The sequence below is a fragment of the Gadus morhua genome, chromosome 4 (assembly GCF_902167405.1).
Source record: "Gadus morhua chromosome 4, gadMor3.0, whole genome shotgun sequence".
NCBI lineage: Eukaryota > Metazoa > Chordata > Actinopteri > Gadiformes > Gadidae > Gadus > Gadus morhua.
The window spans coordinates 4,626,450-4,650,588 of record NC_044051.1 but is presented as its reverse complement, the minus strand read 5'-3'; the positions used below and the strand labels follow the sequence as shown (position 1 = coordinate 4,650,588).

General features: G+C 43.3%; 3 protein-coding genes across 12 annotated transcripts in view; 2 read left to right on the top strand and 1 right to left on the bottom strand.

Moving 5' to 3' along the window:
• LOC115542667 (plexin-C1-like) overlaps nucleotides 1–18,206 on the top strand; it is a 37,675-nt gene extending 19,469 nt beyond the window's left edge. The window contains exons 1-15 of one of the 5 annotated variants that reach the window (XM_030355011.1): nucleotides 233–1,270; nucleotides 1,554–1,685; nucleotides 3,056–3,190; nucleotides 3,541–3,641; nucleotides 5,326–5,434; nucleotides 9,984–10,125; nucleotides 10,491–10,593; nucleotides 10,730–10,805; nucleotides 11,271–11,312; nucleotides 11,795–11,925; nucleotides 13,366–13,471; nucleotides 13,824–13,997; nucleotides 15,227–15,394; nucleotides 16,345–16,435; nucleotides 17,203–18,206. In XM_030355011.1, the coding sequence (XP_030210871.1) occupies nucleotides 296–1,270; nucleotides 1,554–1,685; nucleotides 3,056–3,190; nucleotides 3,541–3,641; nucleotides 5,326–5,434; nucleotides 9,984–10,125; nucleotides 10,491–10,593; nucleotides 10,730–10,805; nucleotides 11,271–11,312; nucleotides 11,795–11,925; nucleotides 13,366–13,471; nucleotides 13,824–13,997; nucleotides 15,227–15,394; nucleotides 16,345–16,435; nucleotides 17,203–17,327 (2,610 nt within the window). In that variant the 5' untranslated portion in view covers nucleotides 233–295 and the 3' untranslated portion in view covers nucleotides 17,328–18,206. Of the gene's footprint in view, nucleotides 1–232; nucleotides 1,271–1,553; nucleotides 1,686–3,055; nucleotides 3,191–3,540; nucleotides 3,642–5,325; nucleotides 5,435–9,983; nucleotides 10,126–10,487; nucleotides 10,594–10,729; nucleotides 10,806–11,270; nucleotides 11,313–11,794; nucleotides 11,926–13,365; nucleotides 13,472–13,823; nucleotides 13,998–15,226; nucleotides 15,395–16,344; nucleotides 16,436–17,202 lie in introns of those variants that run through there. The other 4 variants (XM_030355010.1, XM_030355012.1, XM_030355014.1 and 1 more) reach the window with 4 other exon arrangements.
• Nucleotides 1–24,139, top strand: part of LOC115542665 (plexin-C1) — a 156,695-nt gene that overhangs the window by 88,361 nt on the left and 44,195 nt on the right. The window lies entirely within an intron of this gene.
• Nucleotides 23,702–24,139, bottom strand: part of LOC115542663 (plexin-C1) — a 32,591-nt gene continuing 32,153 nt past the window's right edge. For all 5 annotated transcript variants that reach the window (XM_030354997.1, XM_030354999.1, XM_030354998.1 and 2 more), the window contains one exon: nucleotides 23,702–24,118. In XM_030354997.1, the coding sequence (XP_030210857.1) occupies nucleotides 24,014–24,118 (105 nt within the window). In that variant the 3' untranslated portion in view covers nucleotides 23,702–24,013. The remainder of the gene's footprint in view (nucleotides 24,119–24,139) is intronic.

The following is a 24,139-nucleotide window of genomic DNA, read 5'->3' as shown; positions in this document are numbered from 1 at the left end:
ATAATAACTATTCACAATAAGAAATGTATTCACAATAAGAAAAAATAAATCACATTTTGGATAAACTTTGGAACAACAGATTTAAATTTGCTTCCCTCTCCGGTAAGCACCATTCACTGTGAAAACGCTCAAAAGCAGTCACCAAACTGCCATGTTTTGCCCACTTTTTGCGTAAACCGGAACTTTCCTCTTAAGAGTTTTCGTGCGCCTTTACGCACGGTGGCAGAACTCTAGCGTCTCCTCGCGTGATGAGCAGGCAGTAGGTCGCTCTCTCAGGACTCTGCTGTTCCGCACCATGGTGTTCGCGTGGCTGCTGCTCTTCGTCGCCCTCGGTGGGCTCCGGGGGGGCCGCGGTCTGCAGGAGGTTGACGTGTTCCCCTCCCGTGGTGGAGATATCCGTGACTTCACCGTCGCCGCACGCTGGGTGTACGTCGTCACCGGCGACTACCTGTACCAGCTCAACCTCAGCCTGGGGCTGCTTCACAGTCTGACACAGAGAGCAGAAGACATAGGGTCCTCGGTTTTTGGACGGTTTAACAGGACTTGGGAGGGGGGCGCGTCCACTTTTAGCGTCAATACCTTGGCGCCACTTGTGGAGCGCAACCTGTTGTTCACCTGCGGTACGCTGAACTCCGGCTATTGTGAGACGCTGAACTTGACGGACATAACTCAGATAATAAGGGGGGAGTATTTTGAATTAAGTCCTGCTGTGCCAAAAGGCATCTCCGTGGGTTTTGTGGTTGACGTGAATGGAAAGTCTTACATTTTAGCTGCTGCTGAAGGAATGAACGACACAAGCTTTGGGGAGTCTCCAAAAAGATCGCGAATTCGTCTTCATAACACGCATGATGGTCAGTTTGGAAATCTGCTCTCGGCCATAGACGGTAGGGATAGCCCCGAAATCGTTGCGCATGCTAAAGGTGTCCAGTTTGTGGATGGCTTTCAAATCAAATCAACTATTTTTATTTTTTCAAACTTAAATTACGACGCCCCTAAAGTTCGTCTACTTTGGTTTGCGAACAAAACAAGCAAAACCGAAACGTTAAGGTCCCTGCGAGGTGCGACACTCGTCTGCTGTGAAGGTGGCAAAGCGCGCCAGAGACTCGTTTCTTCCTCGGTGATTCCCGGGGACCAACCGGTCCTCTGGGCAGGGATATTTGCCGACCATGACGTCACTATCACGGAGCTCGCCGTATATGACGTCAGTCCGCCAACTGATGCAGTGACCTACACGGACCCAGACTTCGGCTTCAAAGGAAAACCTGCGAAGGTGAACTTGCCATAGACTACAAAGCCAAATTGATTTACATGAAGGTCTAAAACAAAGTTGATCACATGGAATTGCAATTAAAGGTATAATAATTGTGTGTGTGTGTGTGTGTGTGTGTGTGTGTGTGTGTGTGTGTGTGTGTGTGTGTGTGTGTGTGTGTGTGTGTGTGTGTGTGTGTGTGTGTGTGTTGGCGTTTGTGTATGTGTGTGTGTTTCGGTCTATGCGTTCGGTGTGTGTGTGTGTTTGGGTACGTGTGCGTGCGTGCGTGCGTGCATGTCTATAGGGTGACAAGCCTATCAGGCGGATGCCAATGCGCGTGCTGCTGAAGCATCGTTTCATGACGTCGGTGCTCGCGGTCAAGCTGAACAACTGGCTTATCGTCTTCATCGGCACCGGAGACGGTCAACTGCTGAAGGTCCGTAGGCCCCTGAGTGCTACGTCATGCTACATCACTTCCTCTGTTGGAACAGTTGGAGGTGGCCCCAACACTTTAAGTAGAACACTGACAAGCCGAGTGGGCATCCTTGTCTCATCAAAAACGACATATGTGTCATCTGATCACAGCACAAAAGGAAATGAGTGCAGCAAAAGCGCCTGTGATTACATTTACAGGATGGCTCAGGCTCAAAGGTCATGGGAGATTGAGTTAGCCATGTTCTTGTGAGTGGTACATCTTGCCTGGTATCCCTTGAAATGTGCAGTCGGGACAGGAAATGCATTAAGCTGCAGGCATCATTTCTGGCCTCTTGTTTCGTCGTCAATTTTGAAAATAAATGTTCATTGCATTTTAGCATACACAACCAAAAATGAATATTGCATAGATATTATGGGGGATTATTATTATTTTTTTTGGTTAACGTAGAATAACCAGAGAGAGTTAACTTAGAAGTTAATTCTCTCTGGTCTTTGAAGGCAGAGGACCTTGACCATTGTTTGCTGTGTAAGGTACTCATACAGTGTAAGGTACTCATACGTGTAAGGTACACCAAGTGTACTTTAGGTGTAAGTTAAGTGTAACGTGCTCTAATTGTCTACTCTAAATGTAAGGTACTCTAAGTAAGGTACTATAATGGCAAGGTTCTTTAAGTGTAAGGTAATCTAAGTGTAAGGTACCCTGAGTGTACTCTAGGTGTAAGGTACTCTAAGTGGAAGGTCCTCGATGTGTACTCTTACTCTAACTGTGCTCTAGGTGTAAGGTCCTCTCAGTGTACTCTTACTATAACTGTGCTCTAGGTGTAAGGTCCTCTCAGTGTACTCTTACTCTAACTGTGCTCTAGGTGTAAGGTCCTCTCAGTGTACTCTTACTCTAACTGTGCTCTAGGTGTAAGGTCCTCTCAGTGTACTCTTACTCTAACTGTGCTCTAGGTGTAAGGTCCTCTCAGTGTACTCTTACGCTAACTGTGCTCTAGCTGTAAGGTCCTCTAACTGTACTCTTACTCTAACTGTGCTCTAGGTGTAAGGTCCTCTCAGTGTACTCTTACTCTAACTGTAGTCTAGGTGTAAGGTCCTCTGAGTGTACTCTTACTCTAACTGTGCTCTAGGTGTAAGGTCCTCTCAGTGTACTCTTACTCTAACTGTGCTCTAGGTGTAAGGTCCTCTCAGTGTACTCTTACTCTAACTGTGCTCTAGGTGTAAGGTCCTCTCAGTGTACTCTTACTCTCACGGTGCTCTAGGTGTAAGGTCCTCTCAGTGTACTCTTACTCTAACTGTGCTCTAGGTGTAAGGTCCTCTGTGCTCTCAGTGTAACCATCAGCTCACCCCGGTGTGGTTGTCTGTCTGACTCAGCTGACGGTGGACGCCAAGCTCCAGGCCCAGTGTCTCAGCGTCATCTGGAAGGCCCCCGACGACCGCCGCGTCTTTCCCAAGATGCACCTGGACCCCGTGGGCCGCAAGCACGTCTTTGTGGCGGTTAGCGACAAGGTAGGCTCGTGGATATTGGAGATTATCTGTACCTTTTCTTTTTCTTTATGTAGAAACGTATCACTTACTTCACTTTTAGAAGACTATTCCGTCCAAAGCAACTTCCAGGGAATTTGAATCACTAGGGATCAGTCGTGTGTGTGTGTGTGTGTGCTTGTGTGTGTGTGTGTGTGTGTGTGCGCGTGTGCGTGTGTGCGTGTAAATGTACATTTGTGTACGTGTACGTGTGTCTGTGTGTGTGTGTGTATGTGCTTATTTGTTCATGTGTGTGCGTGTGTGAACTTGTACATTTATGTGTGTGTGTGTGTGTGTGTGTGTGTGTGTGTGTGTGTGTGTGTGTGTTCCCCCAGTTGATGCGTGTTCCAGTGTCTCAGTGTGTCCAACACAGCAGTCTGCAGTCCTGCTGGAACGCCGGCGACCCGTACTGCGGCTGGTGTGGAGCTCTGAGACGGTCAGCTGATCAGCTACACACTGAGACACTACACACATCACACACTCTCAGCTACACACTGAGACACTACACACATTACACACTCTCAGCTACACACTGAGACACTACACACATTACACACTCTCAGCTACACGCTGACATTCTCATCTACACACTAACACAATGAACACCATTATTTACTCTGATCTACACTAACACACTACACACTGCATACTATTACACACTACCATCGACCCACTAACACATTACACATCATCACACACACACACACATCAACTCTTTGGGTAACATTGATGACATTGCACACTTATTTCTCTTTTTAAGGGGAAGTGACACAAGCGCTGCTGTCGCGCAAGGAAGTGAGGCTTTGGTCTTATGTGTGTCGGTTTCTGTGAAAAACACACCACAGAAAGATCGGACCGCGATCAAAGAAATCAACGATCCAATCATCGACTAGAAGGAACTAGTCGATGGCTAGGGATGTTCACTACTAGTCGATGGCTAGGGATGTTCACACTACTAGTCGCTGACTAGCGATGTTCACTACTAGTCGAGGGATGTTCACTACTAGTCGATGGCTAGGGATGTTCACTACTAGTTGATGACTAGCGATGTTAACTACTAGTCGATGACTAGTGATGTTCACTACCAGTCGATGACTAGTGATGTTCACTACCAGTCGATGACTAGTGATGTTCACTACCAGTCGATGACTAGTGATGTGCACGACTAGGGATGTTGACTGGTAGTCGTTGACTAGGGATACTCACCACTAGTCGACCACTAGTGACCAGTCGTTGCTTCACTTGGCAGTGGGCATTAGTCGTCGGTTAAACACTTCTTCTTTCATTCTGAGAACAGGACTTCTGATGATGTCTAAATCGGGAAACCACGCCATGCCCGATTCATCGAAGCATCCATCTATTCTAAGGACATGCCTTCAATAGGCCTTATTAACCAACGGTATCAACAACAGGTAGTTTCCCAAACCCAATGTCTGGTTCATAGTTCTCCGCCAGTGACTGCGGCCAGGTCAGGCTGAGGTCACCGACTGAGGGGTCCCGCTCATTTTAGAGGTCCCTCCCAGTTTAGAGGTCACTCCCATTTGGGCTTGTTTTTTAAAAACGTGTTTTAATCAGACGGAGAATAAGATGGATGTAAAAAAAAAACGGCATTCACCCATTCATTCACGCATTCACACACCGACGGCGGTGACAACCATGTACGGAGATAGCCAGCTCGCCCGGAGCAGTAAGGGTGAGGTGTCTTGCTCAGGGACACCTCGAAACTCAGCTAGGAGGAGCCAGGGATCGAACTAGCGACCTTCAGGTTACCAGCCAACCCGCTCGACCTCCTGAGTGACATGCCGCCCCTAATCACGCAAATCATTCGATAAAATGAATGAGAAGAGAGAAACAGAGCCGTGACGCTTTTTATCCTCTCCTGAGAGACAAAGATATAATCCGGATGAAAAACCTCCGAGGCGAAACGACTTCCAACTGTTTTTCCTACCGACCTAAAAGTTATATCTTTCTAGTCTTTTAACCCACCACTTCACCCCCGCAAGTCCCCCCGTTTACAGAACGCCATTTCTGCCTCCTTTGAAACGCACCATGGCTGAAACCACAGTTAATGATGCATCATGGGATATGGAGTGCTCTATCTGTCTCGTTTTCCACCACAGATGCAGCTTTGAGGACGAGTGTCCATCTTCTCTGTGGCTGTCCGTCCCAGATGACCTCAGCCAGCGGCGGATGCTCTCCCACAGCTTCCAGGAAGACGCAGAAGGAAAGGTAGGCGTGCTCTAAAGATCAGATATAACATAAAAAAACACCTTTTTTTTTTCAAATATATAGGATCTTTAAATATATATTTATAGCTTTTTTTGAATGCATATATTTGTTTTCTTACACATATATTTAGCATATGTATATCTTTTTTAATATAATTATTTTTTTCTTATATACTGTGTGTATATATATATATATATATATATATATATATATATATATATATATATATATATATATATATATATATATATATATATATATATATATAGATAGATATAGATAGATATAGATATATATAGATAGATAGGCTTTTATCTGAGGCATGTTACAATACCGCGAGTGCCCACCTTCTTGGCAGGGAATTGAACCCCTAACCCAGGTGGGATTCATGTGTCACCAGTGGCGGAACTAGAGTTTTATACAGGCGGCGGCCAAGGCTACTTCAGGGGGTCCATAGACCACGGCAGAAAATGTGTGTGTAACCCTGACATGGTATCTAAGGAGCATGAATGAATCCTATGATTGCTGATGAGAGGTAGTCTGGCCATTGCCAGACCAGAGGAATCGTAGATTGCGCTTGGTCCGGGGAAGCTGCCGTCATTTTCTTCAGCACAAGAGGCATGATCAGCGGGCCTAGTTCAACTGACTCTGTACGCGATTGTTTGCTTGCCGTCGCTTCCCTGTCGTCATTGTGTTAAACCAGCCAATAGTGCACCAAGGGGAAAAGCCAGCTTGGTGATTGGCTCCCGCAAAAACGTATCGGAAGCAGAAAGAAATGTATTGCTCTTCTCCAGACCCTTGTGCAGGGCGAACTCAAATCACCGGCGGTCAGTCTAGATTAGAGGTAGAACCCGGGGTTCTACAATGTGGCAGATAGTGTGGTCCACTAGGGTTACTTCACTAGAATTCTTTAACATACTGTGAATAGCCAGTGTCTCTGCCTCGGAACTGCAGCTCAATTTCTTCTCACACACACATACACACACACATCACACATCACACACACAGACACTGTACTGTACTGTACTGGCATGGAGAGACTTGGATCACTCTGTTTTCATGAATATATAATCTGGGTCTATCAGTGTTGAACATCACAAAAAATATTTTCAGGAAATCAAGCTCAAGCAACAAGGGAGATAAGAAAGCATTTGTGTGTGACATCATTTGCATAGTTTATTTATGGGAGTACATTTACAAAAAAAACACTGAAAACATACAGTTATGAAAAACAAAAATATGCCTGCACGAAATAATAATATAATTGAATATTACAAACTTAAAAAATGTTCCCTGCAATTATTGCAATTTTTATAATTCAAAACCATATCATTTCTCAACAACAACCCCTATTTAACATATAGCAAGTGCATTTTTGTTTGTTACTCAAGCTTACATATATTGTACAGGCTTTGTTGCATATGTAACTTATTTGTTGTCCTGTTAGTTACATATGCAACAGAATGGTAATGTTACTTCAACCCCCATTACTTTAAAACCTCCATTTCCTCTTTTAATTGCAGTATCATATTTAAGCTCATACAGTGGTAAAAATAAATGTATGCACCCTTGCTAAAGTTGACTAAAAAGAGGAATACAAAATCATCTTTTGGATATTGATCTTAATGCCTTAATTAAATAAATAATGAAACATTCCATAATTTAGGCCACCAATTTTCTGTGTGAATGAATAATGTATGGTAAATAAATAAATGTTCTGCATTAAAATACTGGGTTCATAAGTATAGGAACCCCTATGTTAAATTCCCATAGAGGCAGGCATTTTTTGTATTTTTAAAGGCCAATTATTTCATGGATCCAGGATACTATGCATCCTGATAAAGTCAACTAGGCCTTTTGAATTAAAATCGCCTCACATCATCACATATCCTTCACCATACATAGAGATTGGCGTGGTTCTTTTCAGTTAGCCTTATAGCTGTTAGTCAGCCTAATGATTTCTCAATGCAAATCAAACCATAGGCTAACTGAAATAAAATCATGCCATGCCTGCCTCTATGGGAATAATCATAAAGATTCCTATACTTATGCACCCTGTATTTTAACGAAGAGGTGGTGTAATTGGTGGCCTAAAAGGTTGGATTTTCCCTCATTTGTTTAAGGCATTAAGATCATTTACCAAAGGATGATCTTTTTATTCCTCCTTTGAGTCAACTTTAGCATGAGTGCATAAACGTATTCTTACCATTGTATATATTATATTAACTTTCCTTTGCCATTAGTTTTGAAATTCCCATTGAGTAAACAGATTTAAAATTGCTAAATGTTAATTGCTTAAAGGACAATTCTGGTATTTTGAACATTGAGCCACCTTTCTGGTTTTTCGGAAACGGAAAGGGTGGCTGGTTGTAGTCTTTTCGCTGCCTTCTAGCCCTAATGTTGAGACGGTGAACCGAGGGAAAAGACTACAACCTGCCCACCGTTCCGTTTCCGGTCAACGAGCGATGAGTCTTCCAACCGAAATCAATGGATTTACAAAATGACCAATATAACCCAACAGAAACTTTATTTCGCTACGATACTTGATTTTGAAAGTCAACGAACACCACTAACCACTCGGTGAGTTGCACATTCCTGAAAATGAACGCTTAGGGTCTTTTTAAAAACAGGTTTCTGAATGCCCGTAGCCAGCCATTGTGAAGCAGGCAGGGGCGATTCGAATTGAGCCAACTACCAGGACAGGACAAATAGTCTAATGTTCTGTGCCAGCCGCTCTATTTCATCCTGGACAAACCAGAAAGGGGGCTCGATGTTCAAAATACCATAATTGTCCTCCACTGACATCTGTACTAGTTAGCTAAACACACTAAACACTGTAACTTACTGAATTGGGAACCGATCTCTCTTATCTGGTTAACTGTCTGTTAGTGAGCCAATTTGCCAGCATGCATCTACACAGCGACTCCATTGTGTGCCATCACCCAAAGGGCCTTACACACCTATAGCGGCCATCTTGATTGACTTATGTGGGAACTGAACGCAGAACGAGGAACTGGGATACACGACAGCTGAGTGGATCCGACCAATCACAGCCTGATGACCTGGTCAACCACCAAGTTCTGTTTAATGTGTGTTTACCAAACGTGTCGAGCAGCTTCTGCGATTCGACTATCAGAGCTTGAGGGCACGAGATGGAGGTGGATGCCAGGGGCGTTTCTAGGTTTCATAAACATCCAGGCCTTTTTTTGTTTGTACGCTTTATCGTGCATTCAAATTCTTTCATAATGCTTCACCTAAATAAACAAAATACGCAGTTCATTATAGCTTTAAATAGCTACCTGACTGCTGTGCTGCTTATCCCCCAACAGCTAAAGTTCCATTCAAGTTATTTCAGACTAAAATGAATACAAGTGAGGCAAACCTTACATGTATATTATTTATATATATATATATATATATATATATATATATATATATATGTATGCATATATGTATGCATATATATATATATATATGTATATATATATATATGTATGCATATATATATATATATATATATATATATATATATATATATATATATATATATATATATATATATGTATGCATATATATATATATATATATATATATATATATATGTATGCATATATATATATATATATATATATATATATATATATATATGTATGCATATATATATATATATATATATATATATGTATGCATATATATATATATATATATATATATATATATATATATAGGGACGCCACTGGTGTAGGCAAACATGTGGAGGCTGAACAGGAAGCACCAAGCCAACTGCCAGAGGCCCACAATTGTTACACGGCCAATTTATCTCCCTTGGATCTTGTTGGCCAAACATTTGTTGGCTGTGTTCGTTTCAGATGCGAACCTCCTGTGTTCCTTTGTTACCTGAGTTCCCCAGTTGTGTCTTTCCGTATCAGTTCCTTATGTTTCTGTTGCCTGGTTCCTTCTCCTTCGGATTCAGTGGCTGCAGTTCTGTATTTGTTTTGCAAACATTAGTAATGTTCTACTGCGTGGCAGGTTGCTCTGCGTTCGTTTTCCCAACTTCCACACAATTAGCAACCGCTATTAGATTCAGATTAGACGTGATGAGAGTCAAACAAAAAGTTGACACAGTAACAGCAATTAAAGGTGACATTAGAGAAGTTCCAATTCAGGTCTTATCACGTTTTAATCATATCATTTGAGGTGTGAGTTATGAGAGACAAGTCAGGGATGGTTATGTTTTGAGAATGTTATTGCAATTGCGATTGTTTGATGCCATATATATATATATATATATATATATGTGGCATCAAACAATCGCAATCAAACAATCGCAATCACATCATCACATCATTCTGGTATAAGTTGGTCCTTGTGACCGGTCAAACCCAAAGGACGAGGTCAACATAAGGGGAACTAGGAAAAAACTGTTAACAGATGGGGTGGCCAGATAACAAAACCGGAAGGAAGAGCTCAACTTATTAAAGCTAAACAACATCAAGATTTTCCATCACAATCGTCAACCCCAAGCCTTCTCCTCCTCTTTCGTTCCCAGATCAGTCTGGCGGTCTTCACTCACCTGAAGAGAGGTGGAGCTCCTGCTAACTTCTCCTGCCGATTCGACTCAAGCGTCGGAGTGCTGGGAGGACTAGGGCATCAATACCCAGAATGCACCTGCCTGCTGCCTCCTGTGATTGGTCGGTAATGGACCCCTTTCTCCCCTCTCAGAAGCGTTACCTTACCCAACTATCAACAACTCTGAAAAGGGTATATTATTCTATAAGACTTCCAGGGGCCTTTCTCCAAACAAAAGTAGATAATATTACTAGTAGTATGAAGCAATATAAATAGTTTAAAGATTCATGTAATAAACTGAGACGTTAACAGATTATCTCATTAATTGTATACTGTGTTCTGAAACTAACACAACTCCATTAAGTTGTTATCAAACACGGTTCGAGAGATCCCCCTCATTTCAATTCCTTTCCAACTTCTAAAGTAAATTGTGACTTCTTTATTGCTACTGAACTAACACGACAACGTGTCTGTTCTACAACAGCAGGCCTGCGTGTGAGCGTCACGGTGAGCCTGGGGGAAGTGGATGTGACTGAAGAACTGAACCTCCTCAACTGCTCTGGGATCACCGGAGCTCCCACTCCCCTACTGTAGGTCTCCCGTACTCAGACGCCCTACACCATCCAGCCTTCACAATGTACACAGTCTGTGGGAACCGGGGCCTCAGGGGAGGATTTGAGCGCTTTGTGACCCGGTGGGGTGAACCTGTGTCTGTTCCTGGTTCAGGTGTAGCCAGTGCCTCGCTGCCGGGTGTGGGTGGAGCAACGGGGCCTGTACGTGGACACGCAGAGGAGCTCTGAATGTAACGCTCCGTCCATCTGAGCACCACCCAATGTCCCTCTCTCCTTCAGTCCATCTCTCCTTCAGTCCATCCCTCCTTCCATCCCTTCATTCATCTTCTTCTCCTACATCTATCAGTCCCTCCTCCATCCATATCTACCCTCCCACTATCATCAATCAATCCATCATCTATCCATTAATCCACCCCCTCTACCCCCATCCTAGAACCATCTCTCCCTTCTTCATCCATCATTCCTTTATGTCATTAAACGTTAAATATTAATACAGTTATTCCACATTACTTTAATTAAGGTATTCACTGTGTATCTGTGGATACCTGTTGTTATTGTTGGTTCTACTGTCACCATGTGACCGGCTCCCCTTGGTTGGTGTTTTCATGTTTCATGTGTTCATGTTTTACGTGTTCATGTTTCACGCATTCATGTTTCACGTGTTCATGGTGAGACCTTCTGGTTCCTCTCCACAGATGTCCATCTGCCAGGGTCTGCAGACCGGGGTTGACTCTCTGGTAGGTCTGGTTCCTCATGAGGCTCAGCCTTGTGTGATTATTTTAGGGCGAGCGAGGACATCACAACATTGTGAAAGCAAAATCAATTCTGTGGGTTTTAGAATCTAAAATAGTCGATGGAAACGGGAAAACAAACATATTGACTAATCCGTGTGCGGATGCGATTTCAACACTCCGATATTTCTGCAGAACCTCTTTCAGTAAAGTGTGCTTGTGCGGTTGTGTGTGTGCATGTGCGAGTGTTCATGCACCCGTGTGTGTGTATGTACACTTACGTGTGTGTGTGTGTGTGTGTGTGTGTGTGTGTGTGTGTGTGTGTGTGTGTGTGTGTGTGTGTGTGTGTGTGTGTGTGTGTGTGCATGTGCGTGTATATGCATGTTTGTATGTGCACGTACGTGTGTGTGTGTGTGTGTGTGTGTGTGTGTGTGCATGTGCGCGTGTTCATACGTGGTGGGTGTGTTAACGTGTGGCTTTCTTATCAGCCAGAGATATTCAACATTACCCCGACTGAGATGTCCTTCTGCGGTAAAAACAACGCGGTGCTGACGGGAAGGAACCTGGTTCATGCGATCGGAGTTTGGTTTCAAGGACACCTGGAATGCAGCGCGAAAGAGTGGGTGAAGACAGTCAACGCGACAGTTGGGGCTAAAGGCCCCGTAATGGTTCCACGTCGGCGCAACGCAATGACCACGCAGACTTGAACCTGTTTTGGTTCTGCGTCAGGATTTAGTGAGCGGACCAATCACAGCCCTCGCTGCTGCGTCGCCTCGACGCAACGGTGGGAATTTTTTGGAAGTGCAGGTCAAGCCCTTGCGGTGGACGCAAGGAGAGGGTCCGTAAGGAGGGTCCGTCAGGCCGTATTCGGTCTGTACACCTCCTTGTGTAGCGTCGACCTGGAACCATAACTAAGCATTTTTTTTCAGTGATGTTTCACGTTGATTTTGGTTTGCTAAGTCAAATCCCTGGGCGTCTCAGCAGCGTGGCTGACCCTTTCCTCCCCGGCTGTTTCCCACCAGCCACTCTTTTACAGCATCTCTGCATGTGAATGAATCCACATATTAATATCACCGTGTGAGGTGGCAGAAGATAGTCAAGGGTGCAAACCAATTCCATGAGGTTGGCCCCCCTCACCACCAGCCCATCACCGAAACCGAGAGTGAGCCCAACCATGTCCAGCCCACCACAGGCCCCGAGCGCTCCCCATCTGTGTGTTCCCATACCGCCCCTCCTTGCCCACGCTTCAGAGAAACGTTGACAATACCATGACCTGGTTCATAGTTCCGGTCTGCAGCAGCTGCACGCAAACTTAAAACCACGGACACATGGATAATAAATAAATAATACATTTAATTTAGAGGCGCCTTTCAAGACACCCAAGGTCACCTTACAGAGCATATAGTCATCATAAATCGTTTAAAAAACAAGACAGTGTGGAAAAAATAAATAAATAAACATAAAAAAAAAAAAAAAAAAAAAAAAAGATGGCCTGACCTTGCCACGCCCACTTCTGGAGAGGCATTTAATATCAAACCTTTTTTAATCAAGCTGCATCGACACCTTTTGTTGTTTGGGTCCCTCTCCTTCATCCTATCAGGTGCTCTCCTGACGCGGCTAAATTGCTACGATTATAACATAATATAATGTTATAATAATACTGTCGTGGAAATATCAATCGTAACTATAATATATAAGTTATATAAACCCTGTTTGTTTAATTACGATCAGGAACTTCCTAGGAAGGAATTTCTATACATTCTCCTTGGATAGATGCAGCCCCTATAGCCGCGAAGTCTGATACGGGAGGCCAATGTGTTGTGCAGATTCCTTTAACTGCAGACATGGGAAGTTATTCAAAACATTTTGAATGTATAATATTACGTGTTTTCTTTGAGCAGTTGCCGTTTACTACACTACATTTTCACTCTACATTACTTGTTTGCTGGTACAAAAGCCCTCATTTTGGTTATTGGGGTAGCATCAGCTTTATCTAGATTCTGCTTCCCTGATTGGCTTCTGATGTGGGCTTCTGTTCTCTGATTGGTCCAATGGGCAGCGGGAAGAGGAGGATGAACATCACGGTGTCCAACCTGAAGTTTGTCAATGAGGTCATCCACAGCCACACAGATGAAAGGGTAACCTTCTCCGAGTCAAGCGACCAAGTGAATTGGTTCAGGCGCACTTAGTGCGCACTTACCAACGCGTGCACTTACACATGCATGCAGTCACACGCGCATGCACTCACACGTGCATGCACTCACACACAAACACACTCACACATGGAAGAGAAGGCACACGATCCTGCGAAGACACACACACACACACACTTTCAAGACATGTTTGCTTAAGAATATGGAGAGAGAGAGATACACAGACACACAGACACACACACACACACACACACACACACACACACACACACACACACACACACACACACACACACACACACACACACACACACACACACACACACAGCACAGCGCCGCCTTTCACGTGCCTGCGTCCCAACAGTCTCTGCAGTTCGTGAGCCTGGCGGCAGACCGCGACCCCTTCAGCAGCACTGTGACCCTGAGGGTAGCCAATCACACGCTGGCCTGCCCCACCGCCATCCGCTACCTGCCAGAACCCCAGTTCACCGACTTCATCTCCGCGCCTGCGGCGGACCACCTACGGCTCACAATAGAGGTCAGTCGCCCCCGGGACCCCTTCAAACACTGGGTGGGGTGATGCTGGGGTGGGTGGTAGAGTGAGGGGGGTGAGTGAGGTAGGGGGTGGGTGGGTGGGTGAGTGGGGGAGTGAATGAGGGGGTGGGTAGGTGGGTGAATGGGTGATTCAATGAGTGGGTGGGCGAGCTAGTGAGTGAATGAGTGAGTGGATAGGTAGGTTAGTGAGTGAGTTAGCAAGCTCTGCTAGGTTCAAGCTTTGAGGCATGGTGGTGACATGGTGGTTGATGTCCTCAAGATTGAAGTCAAAGTGGGCTGGACTTTAACTTTCTGAATCTGCAAGCTGCGCTCCTCATCTAGAATACCCATAATAATGCAGAGAGGTCAACGGCTGCGTCAGATTAGCTCAGGAGGTAGAGCGGGTTAGATGTAACTATGGGTGGGACAAAATAATCGATTCTTCGATGCATCGCGCGATTCTCTCTAGAACAATTCCGCCTCGATGCAGATAAATCAATAATCTGAATATTTCTTTTTTTTTATATATTTAATTTATCTTCAGTGTGTATTGGCCAATCTGATTTGTCTTGACACAATTGCGATTCAGCCTACGCATAGCATGCACGCAAACTCACAGCCAGACACAAAAACTCCTTCTAATTCAAGAGCAGCTTTTTCTTTAATGACATAGAAAAGAAAGATTAGAAAAAAAATAAAACTGAAACCTATTTTTTACTTACTTCCATATTGTGTTCTAATGCAAGCTGCATTGATTATTGCATTGTTCATAGAAAGTCATATTTGTGACAAAAGCTTTCTCTCTTAATTCAGTTAATTCATCTGTTGATGTCTTTAATGATCATCCCAAAAGTAGGAAGTGATTAACAAACTCAGATGTATATATAAATATATATATATATATATATATATATATATATATATATATTTGAAAATCACGCATTGGAAATGTACATAAAAAAAATTGTTGTATCGAGATGCATCGATCATCGCTATAGAATCGAATCGTTGAATCATGACGTGCCAAGAGATTCCCACCTCTAGTTGTAACCGGAAGGTTGAGTGTCGAGGTGTCCCTGAGTAAGAAACCTCAACCTCACTGCTCCCGACGAGCTGGCTGTCGCCCTGCGCGGCTGACTCTGCCGTCGGTGTGTGAACGCCATGTGTATAAGTAGTGTGCAAAAGTAAACCCGACCATAAGTCCTGAACGGCGGCTTCTGTTGTGATGTTCAGAAAAAGTCAGATGAGCTCCAGATGGCCCCAGAGGACCTGCGGGTGAAGGGCGTCCAGGGCGGTGAAGACCACGACTGTGTTATCACAAAAATCGAACGCAGCAGCGGCACCGACTTCATCACCTGCGTCATCCAGATCTCCTCTGATGCGGAGATAACAGCAGTGAAGGTAGATCACATCACATGAAGGCTGCATCCAAATCCTTTTCTTTTTCATGAACGCGATTCTTCCTTTTCACGCCACATATATATATGTTTTTATTTTATATCTATTGGTCCTTTAAAGAGGCTCCATAATGAAAGACTAAAGTTGAGAATCTATTCTCTCTAGTGGTATTTCACATCTGACATGCTATGCTTCCTCATGTGTTGAAATGCCTTAAAACATCTTTGCAATTTGGGGAGAAGGGGTTTGCCCAGATACGGGCCATTTCGGGATGAAGGGGTCCTTTTGTGGAACGATTGAATGACCGAATGAATAGGTGTTAATAAAATCAATTAGTTATTACAGAAATATACCTCTTCCAGTCTACTTCAGCAGACGTGTTCCTGTGAGATTTGGCTATGCAAAAGTCGCCAGTGGCCAGGCGACTGCAACAGCAGTCGCCTGAGATGTGCAGTCGCACATCTAAACGACCATTAGATGTGTATTTTATTAATGGCTTTTTTAGGGGCTAAGCAGCGGGTTTGCGAGGGAGTCAGATCAGTTATATAAATGGTATTTATGCCATCATGAATTGATTCCATTATGAATTGAACTGTTGTGTCATTGTCAGATTACAAGGCAACAATATGATGTCAGCACTTGCTTAACAATGTTGGCAACAGCCATGCATTTAAATGTGTCAATAGTAATTTTTTGAATAGACTCCCCCAAAATTGTGTGTTATCAGGGGAGCTCAAGTCTCAAACAGGGGTATGAGCACACCCTGGCTCCCTGTGATTTGAACCCTGCTTCTCTGGCTTTTTCACAAAAACAGTTTCTTATATTAGCATGTCTAAGGATATGGAAATGTCACTATATTTGGTTAATCAAGGAATGATAAGTAAATTACACAATTATCAAATTAACCGACTAACCGCTTAACCAATCAATGCCTTACTGTGCCTTATTTTCAGATTATGTATGGAAACACAATTTACCTCCTGGAGCTCCCCTGGCCCTTCTGGGTGCACATCCTTCTTCGATTAATTATCGTGATGTTGTTCGGTAAGAAAGGACTTTACATTATGCTGGGCAGCAGCTACAGGATAATAATCCAGATTCTGTGCCAGATTTCCCCCTTCCGACTCTGGTCAGCATAGCCCTGAATTTTGGATGGTTCTAACTATGGCCAGATTAGCCTGTGCTGTTCGGAATGTTAGGATTGGATTTAATCCCAGAACCTGAGATTCAGAACATCCACAGCGATTCATCATTAGAAACATGTTCAATATTTACAAACCGATATTCTGTACTAAAAAAAAAAAAAAAAATCCAGATGGCACATGTCAGTGGCTATACGCCACGTAGATGGCTGCCACACTCCACCTAGCGAGTTTTTTTGGAGGATTGAGGATTCCTACTCACTCTGCAACATGTACATTCCTTTTTCCTGCCTTCTCCATGACTTCAGCCATTGCTCTTTAGTAGTTCTTTAGGATTTTCCAAAAAAAAACGAGTGCAAAAGCTAGCAAAGCAATGCCGCAGCAAAACCATGTTTGCCTGAGCTAAGGTCAGGTTGTTATTGCGAGATTGCGATTGGGTAGCGTTTCACTTTAGAGAATAAGGACTGGGAAAGGAATCGGTTAGTGGATGGTGTGCTATGTTGGTTGCTGCTATCATTAACCAGCTATGGAACAAAACAGTTAAGTGTGTGTGTGTGTGTGTGTGTGTGTGTGTGTGTGTGTGTGTGTGTGTGTGTGTGTGTGTGTGTGTGTGTGTGTGTGTGTGTGTGTGTGTGTGTGTGTGTGTGTCTGTCTCTGGGGGGGGTTAAGGTCTTACAATGGGGGGGTTTATCTACTACCTCCGGCAGAGGAGGCTCACCGCTCAAATGAACATGAGTCCCGGAGACCTGGAGATGGAGATCAGGGAGGATGGGTTCCTGGCGCCCCTCGACTGAAGCGGGACAGATGGCGGGAAACCACTTCCTCTTTTGAGGGTCCCTCACTCTGGGAGGACAAATCGGTGGTGGGGTTTGTCTTCAGCAAATGGTTATGGGTCCTCAAACACCTCATCAAAGACATGCCTTAGCATTTTTATAATATTCATGATGTCGCTGTTCCGTATAAAACGCAAAGTTTAAAACAAAAATAAAGTGAAACTTTTTTTTACAACATACTATATGGGGTGTGTTTTTATCGGCTTTGTGGTTTCCCTTTCCTGGACTTGAGGAACACAACCTTGAAGATAGCTTGTTCTGCACTTATGCAACCAAAACACTTGTTTTAACTTTTGCCATGAATTTAATGTAACAGAAAACAAAAATTCTTTCATTTAATTACTCACCATCCCCATGAATCAGGGACGCCCATAATCTGAAATGGAATTCTAAAACAATTAAGCAACTTTGTGTAACCTTAACCAAAACATTTTCCAACATGTTTGAAACCAATTATAACCAAATAGATTAAAAAATCCAGAAGGATGTTGAAAGGTGGTCAACCCTCCCTTTGCATTTCAGCTCCTCAAAACCAATTGATAGCATGGGATAAGATGATCTCTAGGTTCATTTGGAATGGCAAAAAGCTCAGAATAATACTTCAGAGTTGCCTTAAAGTAAGAGGGGAATGGCCCTAAGAAATCCTACCAACATATTTAAATGTAACTCAGAGCTCTGCCCTGTTGGTGTACAACTATTATTTTCTAAACCTTTTTTGTTCATCATTTTGTATTATTAGGTGTGCACAGAGTATCTATGCAATGACTATTGTATTTTTTTGGTATTTTTCTTATTTTCATAATGTCGTTGTTCTGTATAAAACGCAAAGTTTAAAACAAATATATATACTCTTTTTTTTACAACTTGCTAAATGGGGTGTGTTTTTATCGGCTTTGTGGTTTCCCTTTCCTGGACTCTGGGAACACAACCTTGAAGATAGCTCGTTCTGCAGATGTTGCTTGCGGCCCGCATTTTCATTATAGGCTAATGCATGATCACTGAGTACAACCTACAATAATAGAGTGTCAAAAGTCTGATCCATTTCGTACCATAATAAAGTTATTGTGTTGGTCGAAAATATGTTTGTTTGTCATTACGGCACAATAACAGAAGCTAAAGAGCTAACCATCCAAATAATTCATTCATACCCATCGTGGGTATGGATGGACCTCTGACACTGGTGGTTCAGATTGTGAATCTGAATTAGAATTGAATAAACCCCAGGGCAAAGAGAGGGCACAAAGGGCCCCAGGTCACCCACCCTGTGGGGTAGAAGCATATGAAAAAAGCCATAACCTGGACCATGTTGAGAGCTTTGGAAACTAGCATAATCCCCCCTTCACTGTAAAGCGTCTTAGAGTGTCAAGAAATGCGCTTTATAAATTCAGTCCATTATTATTATTACACGAACCAAACAGGGAGAGCCGGGTCGATTGAAACACTTTTCAGTTAAACGTCTTTTTCAAAGATGACGTTACGTATACAAATAATTTCAACATGTGATCAACAACTCACATGTGTGTTATCGTTTGAAACAAGTGTTTCAATCGTCCCGACAGCGACTACTGACACTTAAACCTTTTTTACCTCTAAACTTCAAAACTCTGACATCGCACACTTTAACGCAGGTTTAAGTACTAATTCATCTGTTGTATAGTCATATTATTATGGCATGAAACAAAAAACACAACTATTTATTACAAAAAAACTACCGCAGGAAGGATTTTAGTTAGAGGTCTCGAAAACAGGTTTGGGGGATAACATTTGAACGGTGGGACGTCATTACACAAAATTTCGTGGGGTTGGTCAGTCTTGCGTGCTGAACGTAGTGACGAAATTTGCCGTGAAAGCCTTGCGTGGTTCTCGAGGAAATCGCTGTGTTTCAATCGTCCCGTGTTTCAATCGACCCGGCTCTCCCCCACTTGTTTTGCCAACAACTGTGCATATATAATCAGGGAAAAAAAATAGTAAATAAATGCATTGCTATTTGAAAACTAATATTCAAGCAAAAGAATGTTGCTTGCTTATTTCATGGCATTCATTCTCAATGCTGTTCAACTCAACTCCAGGCCACAATTTCTCGCACAAGCAGGTAATGCTGCATTACCTTCCTCACACACTGTAGTAGGATGTCAGAGAGTAACAACTCTGTCAACATTTAGCATAGATATTAAGCCCCCTCTGAGACCGGAACATTCTAAATGGGGTGTGGCTAAAACTGAAAACGTAAATGAAGGGAATAGATACAATGGTCCCAGCTCCTGCATCTGGTGGTGGAGCTGGGACCTTCAGGCCCTCCAGCCGGCGACACAACAGCACGTCCTGCCGGTACTGGGAGACGGGTTCTGACGGGACTCAAGCATCCCTCATATCTAGGGTTCTACCGCCCCCTACTGGATCGATCGCCTCATGTAGGCAGTCAAGATAACAAACCTTCAATACTAATTTATTATTCACTCCACGCCTAATGCCGAAATTAAGATTTTCAGGTAAACTGAACCATTAGCGCCAGAAGTCCATTTTAATTTGACGGTGTGATTTGCCCTTCCACTCCCACATATCCCTGCACTGTCAGAGAAAGCCTAAAATGTTGTGAAAACAGGAAACAAGATCTCCAAAACTATAAATAACTATAATCTACTGGTATAATACCTTCATACTTCTGGGACAACACGGCTAACTTCATAATCCTCCCCGCTTAGTATCCGTGTTATGTCCGTCAAGTTCAGCATCTCACAGAAGCCGCAGCAGTCAAGCGCACCGCAGGTGAGCAACAGGTTGTGCTCCACAAGTGGCGCCAAGGTATTGACGCTAGAAGTGGAAGCGCCCCCCTCCAAAGTCCTGTTAAACCGTCCAGAAACCGAGGGGTCCTCAACCCTCATGTACGTCCCCCTCTGGGGCAGACTGTGAAGCAGCCCCAGGCTGAGGTTCTGCTGGTACAAATTCTGCGACCCACCGAAAAGCGCTTGTTGCATATTTTTTGCAATATGCACGAGTTTGAAGCGTAGACAGGCATGACAAAAACATAAATAAAACATAAGATCTCCCCCCAACCAATTACCTTTTAATTAAAGGTGCTTAATAAATACATTTGTATTGTGTGTGTGTGTTTATCCAGACCCGGATATAGGGCGTTTAGTACGGTCCTTCACCGTTGCTTCTTTACCCATAAAAAGCTACAGTCAGTGTTAAATTACGCTGATTTACCTTTGAGCATTTCCTATTATAGGATAGGCCTATACTGTGTAAATCGCTGTTTAGAATTAATCTTAGTATCAAGAGGGGGGAGGTCTTAAGATGTATTCATGTTTTTGTTATAATGCAAACGTGCATGTTGCAGAAAATGTGCAGCAGCGCCCCACGACCCACACTTTTCGGTGGGTCGCAGAATTCGGACAGGTGTTCGCCGGTCCCCCGTTGTATAAAGAACGTTATACAACACCCACATTGACGACGTACACCCAGAGTGCGGCTAAGGTGAAGTCGCGGGTATCTCCACCGAGGGAGAGGAACACGTCAACCTCCTGCAGAGCGCGGGACCCCCGGAGTCCACCGAGGGCGACGAAGAGCGGCAGCCAGCCGCGGTTGAACCCGCATGGTGCGGAAAGGCAGAGTCGCCCATAAACGTGCTCAGACTCTGCCTTTCCGCACCATGCGGGTTCACCTGGCAGCAAATTCATTCGTAGGAGAGACCAGCAAAAACATAGTAGCGAAGTCATGCCCCTTCCGGTAGAGCCCATGGGACCTATGAGATCGAAAAATATGAATGGCTCTCCATTGAAACCCATTCATATTTTTCGACCGCATAGGTCCCATGGGATCTACCGGAAGGGGCGTGACTTCGCCACTCAATAGGATTGTAGGCTACTCCTGTTATCTCTAAATTATAGTCTTATTTCAGACATAATGGCGATCATAAATAAATATAGGTTTTTCTAATGTTATTAAGAATCCTACCGTTATTTGTCTCCATAATCCTTACAAAAGACGTTGACAAAGGCGGTTATTGTATTTATTTAAAGTTTTTTTATCCCGCTCTCCACTTTCGGAGGGAGTCTTGTCCAATATCGTTCAGCTACTGTACGTAAATCGATTAGTTTTGAATGTTTTTTTTTTTTTTTATCTTGACAGCCTACGTGAGGCAATTCATCCAGTAGGGGGCGGTATAACTCTAGATATGAGGGATACTTGAGTCCCGTCAGAATATGACAGACAGTGCAGTAGTAGTACCCGTCTCCCAGTACCGGCAGGACGTGCTGTTGTGTCGCCGGCTGGAGGGCCTGAAAGGTCCCAGCTCCACCGCCAGATGGAGGAGCTGGGACCGCCCGCATAGAGGGACCAGGCCATCTCCGGATAGTCCTCCGGATAGGCAATTAAAGTCCTCGGTTCTTCTACACTCATATGGGGAAATGGGTTGCGTGAGTCATATCCAATCTTGCACGATTAGTTTGTTAGGTCTAATCACAGTTAAAACCAATGCGTCGGTTATGGTGGTTCCTGTTACTTAGAATCTAATTTCTGACTACATATGACAACAGTCTTCTTTGTTAATTTCTGTACTATTTCAACTGCCTACAATGTTTCCATGTAACTACCTGCTTAAGCGAGAAATAGTGGTCTGGAGTTGAGTTGAACAGTAATGAGAAATAAACAAGCAACAATCTAAGCTACCACTAACAGACAAACGCACATTTCAAAGTCATTAGTTTGGACATTTGCTTGAAAATTAGTGTTCATGTTGCAGTACAATTGCAATTCATTATTATTTATTATTTTATTTATTTCCTTATTATGTATGCATTTTTGGCCAAATAAGTGTTTTTTTGGTTCGTACAAGTGTCATTTTTATTAGTACCTACACTGCTTCACATTTGAAAACTTGTCATATGATCTGTGACTAGGCTGGTTTTGCTTCATATTGCATCAACACCTTTTCTTTCAAAGTAATACTAATAAATATAATAATAATATATAATAATAAGGTATTGTAAAGTGACGGTGCTCAGATCTCCGTTAAGAACTAAAACCTCTGTTATAAATCACTAAATGAATCGCTAAACGATGCACTCTTATTCAAAACACATTTTGCATATATTCCAGAGCCTCATATTTACCATCTCTCAAGAACGAAGATGCAACATATTCTATTCCTCTAATGGAGGGCTGTTCCGTTCAGTGTGCTGTGGAGATGGACCTAGAAGTGCTGCGCTAATGAATGCATTGATTACAGGCCGGAGAGAGCTTTTCAAAATACAAGCTTTTCAAAATAGAAGCTTTTCTATCCGTTTAAAGGCAAAATACTTTTATAACCAACTCATGTAGAAAAAATTACATAACATCATCTCATATTATTGTCTTGTACAACACACCTATACATATGTTCGCATTTAGCACAATGCTGATAAGCATATAAAAAAATGGTAAAATAAAGAAAAGTACAGATTACCGCATTTTAGCTAATTTTAGCTTATGGCACAAAATACGTGCCATAAGTTATAAGTTAGCATACATTAGCTGTGTTCGAAATCCTTCCCTATACACTCGTTCCCTATTCCCTATATAGTGTACATGATATAGTGCACTATATAGGGAATAGGGAACGAGAATTCGGACACTACGCTGAACATTTCTAAACGTCATTTGCGTCAGTAAATGCGCCGGGTATTTGTGTGACGCAGACAGATGCGCCCACATCATGTAAACAGCTGGCACTCACGACGAAAGCTGGAGGTTGTATTGATGTTGAATGTTACATTTCCTTGTTTAATTAATTTTTAATGTTAAATATTCTATGTCAAATCCCAAATAAATTGTTGACATTTCTAAACGAAAGCCGCAGACTCCATCATTAAATGTATTCGTTTTCGCGGTCATTCGGCTTCTTCTTCTCCCCTGGAAAAATACAACCGCATTGCATTGTGGTATACGGGAGTAACGTGTAGGGAACATCGTATGTACCATATTTTAAGTCCACTATATAGTGCCCTATATAGTGGACCACTGAGAATTCGAACACCCTACAAAATGGCGTGCACCCAAGGCCGGATTAACCATTAGGGCAACTGGGCACTTGCCCAGGGCCCGTGACATGAAAGGGGCCCTTGATAACGTTTTTATTTTTTATTTTATTTTATTTTTTTCAAAGTGCAAACATACATCTTCAGACACCACATAACACGACCAAAAAGAAATTTCTTTTACTTTATCCCCCCCCCCCCCCCCAAAAAAGAATTTCTTTTACTTTATCCCCCCCCCCCCCCCCCCCCCCCCCGTCAACAATCGCTCCGGACCCCCCCCCCGACCCCCCCCAATTGTTAATCCGGCCCTGCGTGCACCCTATTTAGTGCACTACATCCATGATAGGGAACGATTTCGAACACAGCTAGTGTCACTGGGACAATTAATAGCAGAAGGATGAAACAAACCGGTTCTACCTGGAATTTGACCATGGCCTCCAAGAGGAGAGCGTCCAAACTAAAGCAGTGCTTACTGGTCCCATTTGCTAGAGATTTGAACAATAAATAACATTGTTTCTCCTCTTCTCATCCCTTCTGAGATCTCATTTCACTGTTGACACAGGAAGTCTTTTAAGAGCGTCACTGCGATAACGAAGAAATGCAAATAAAGCCACTTTTGCATAATTTCTATCAGTCCCAAGAGCAGCTTTTCTGGCCATCAAACTGATTCTTGACCTGCTTCAGTTGCTCTTTAAGCTCAGCAGGGGCGCCGCTGTGCTCCAGCTTCTGCTCGATCTGTTGGGAGAAGAAGGTGAG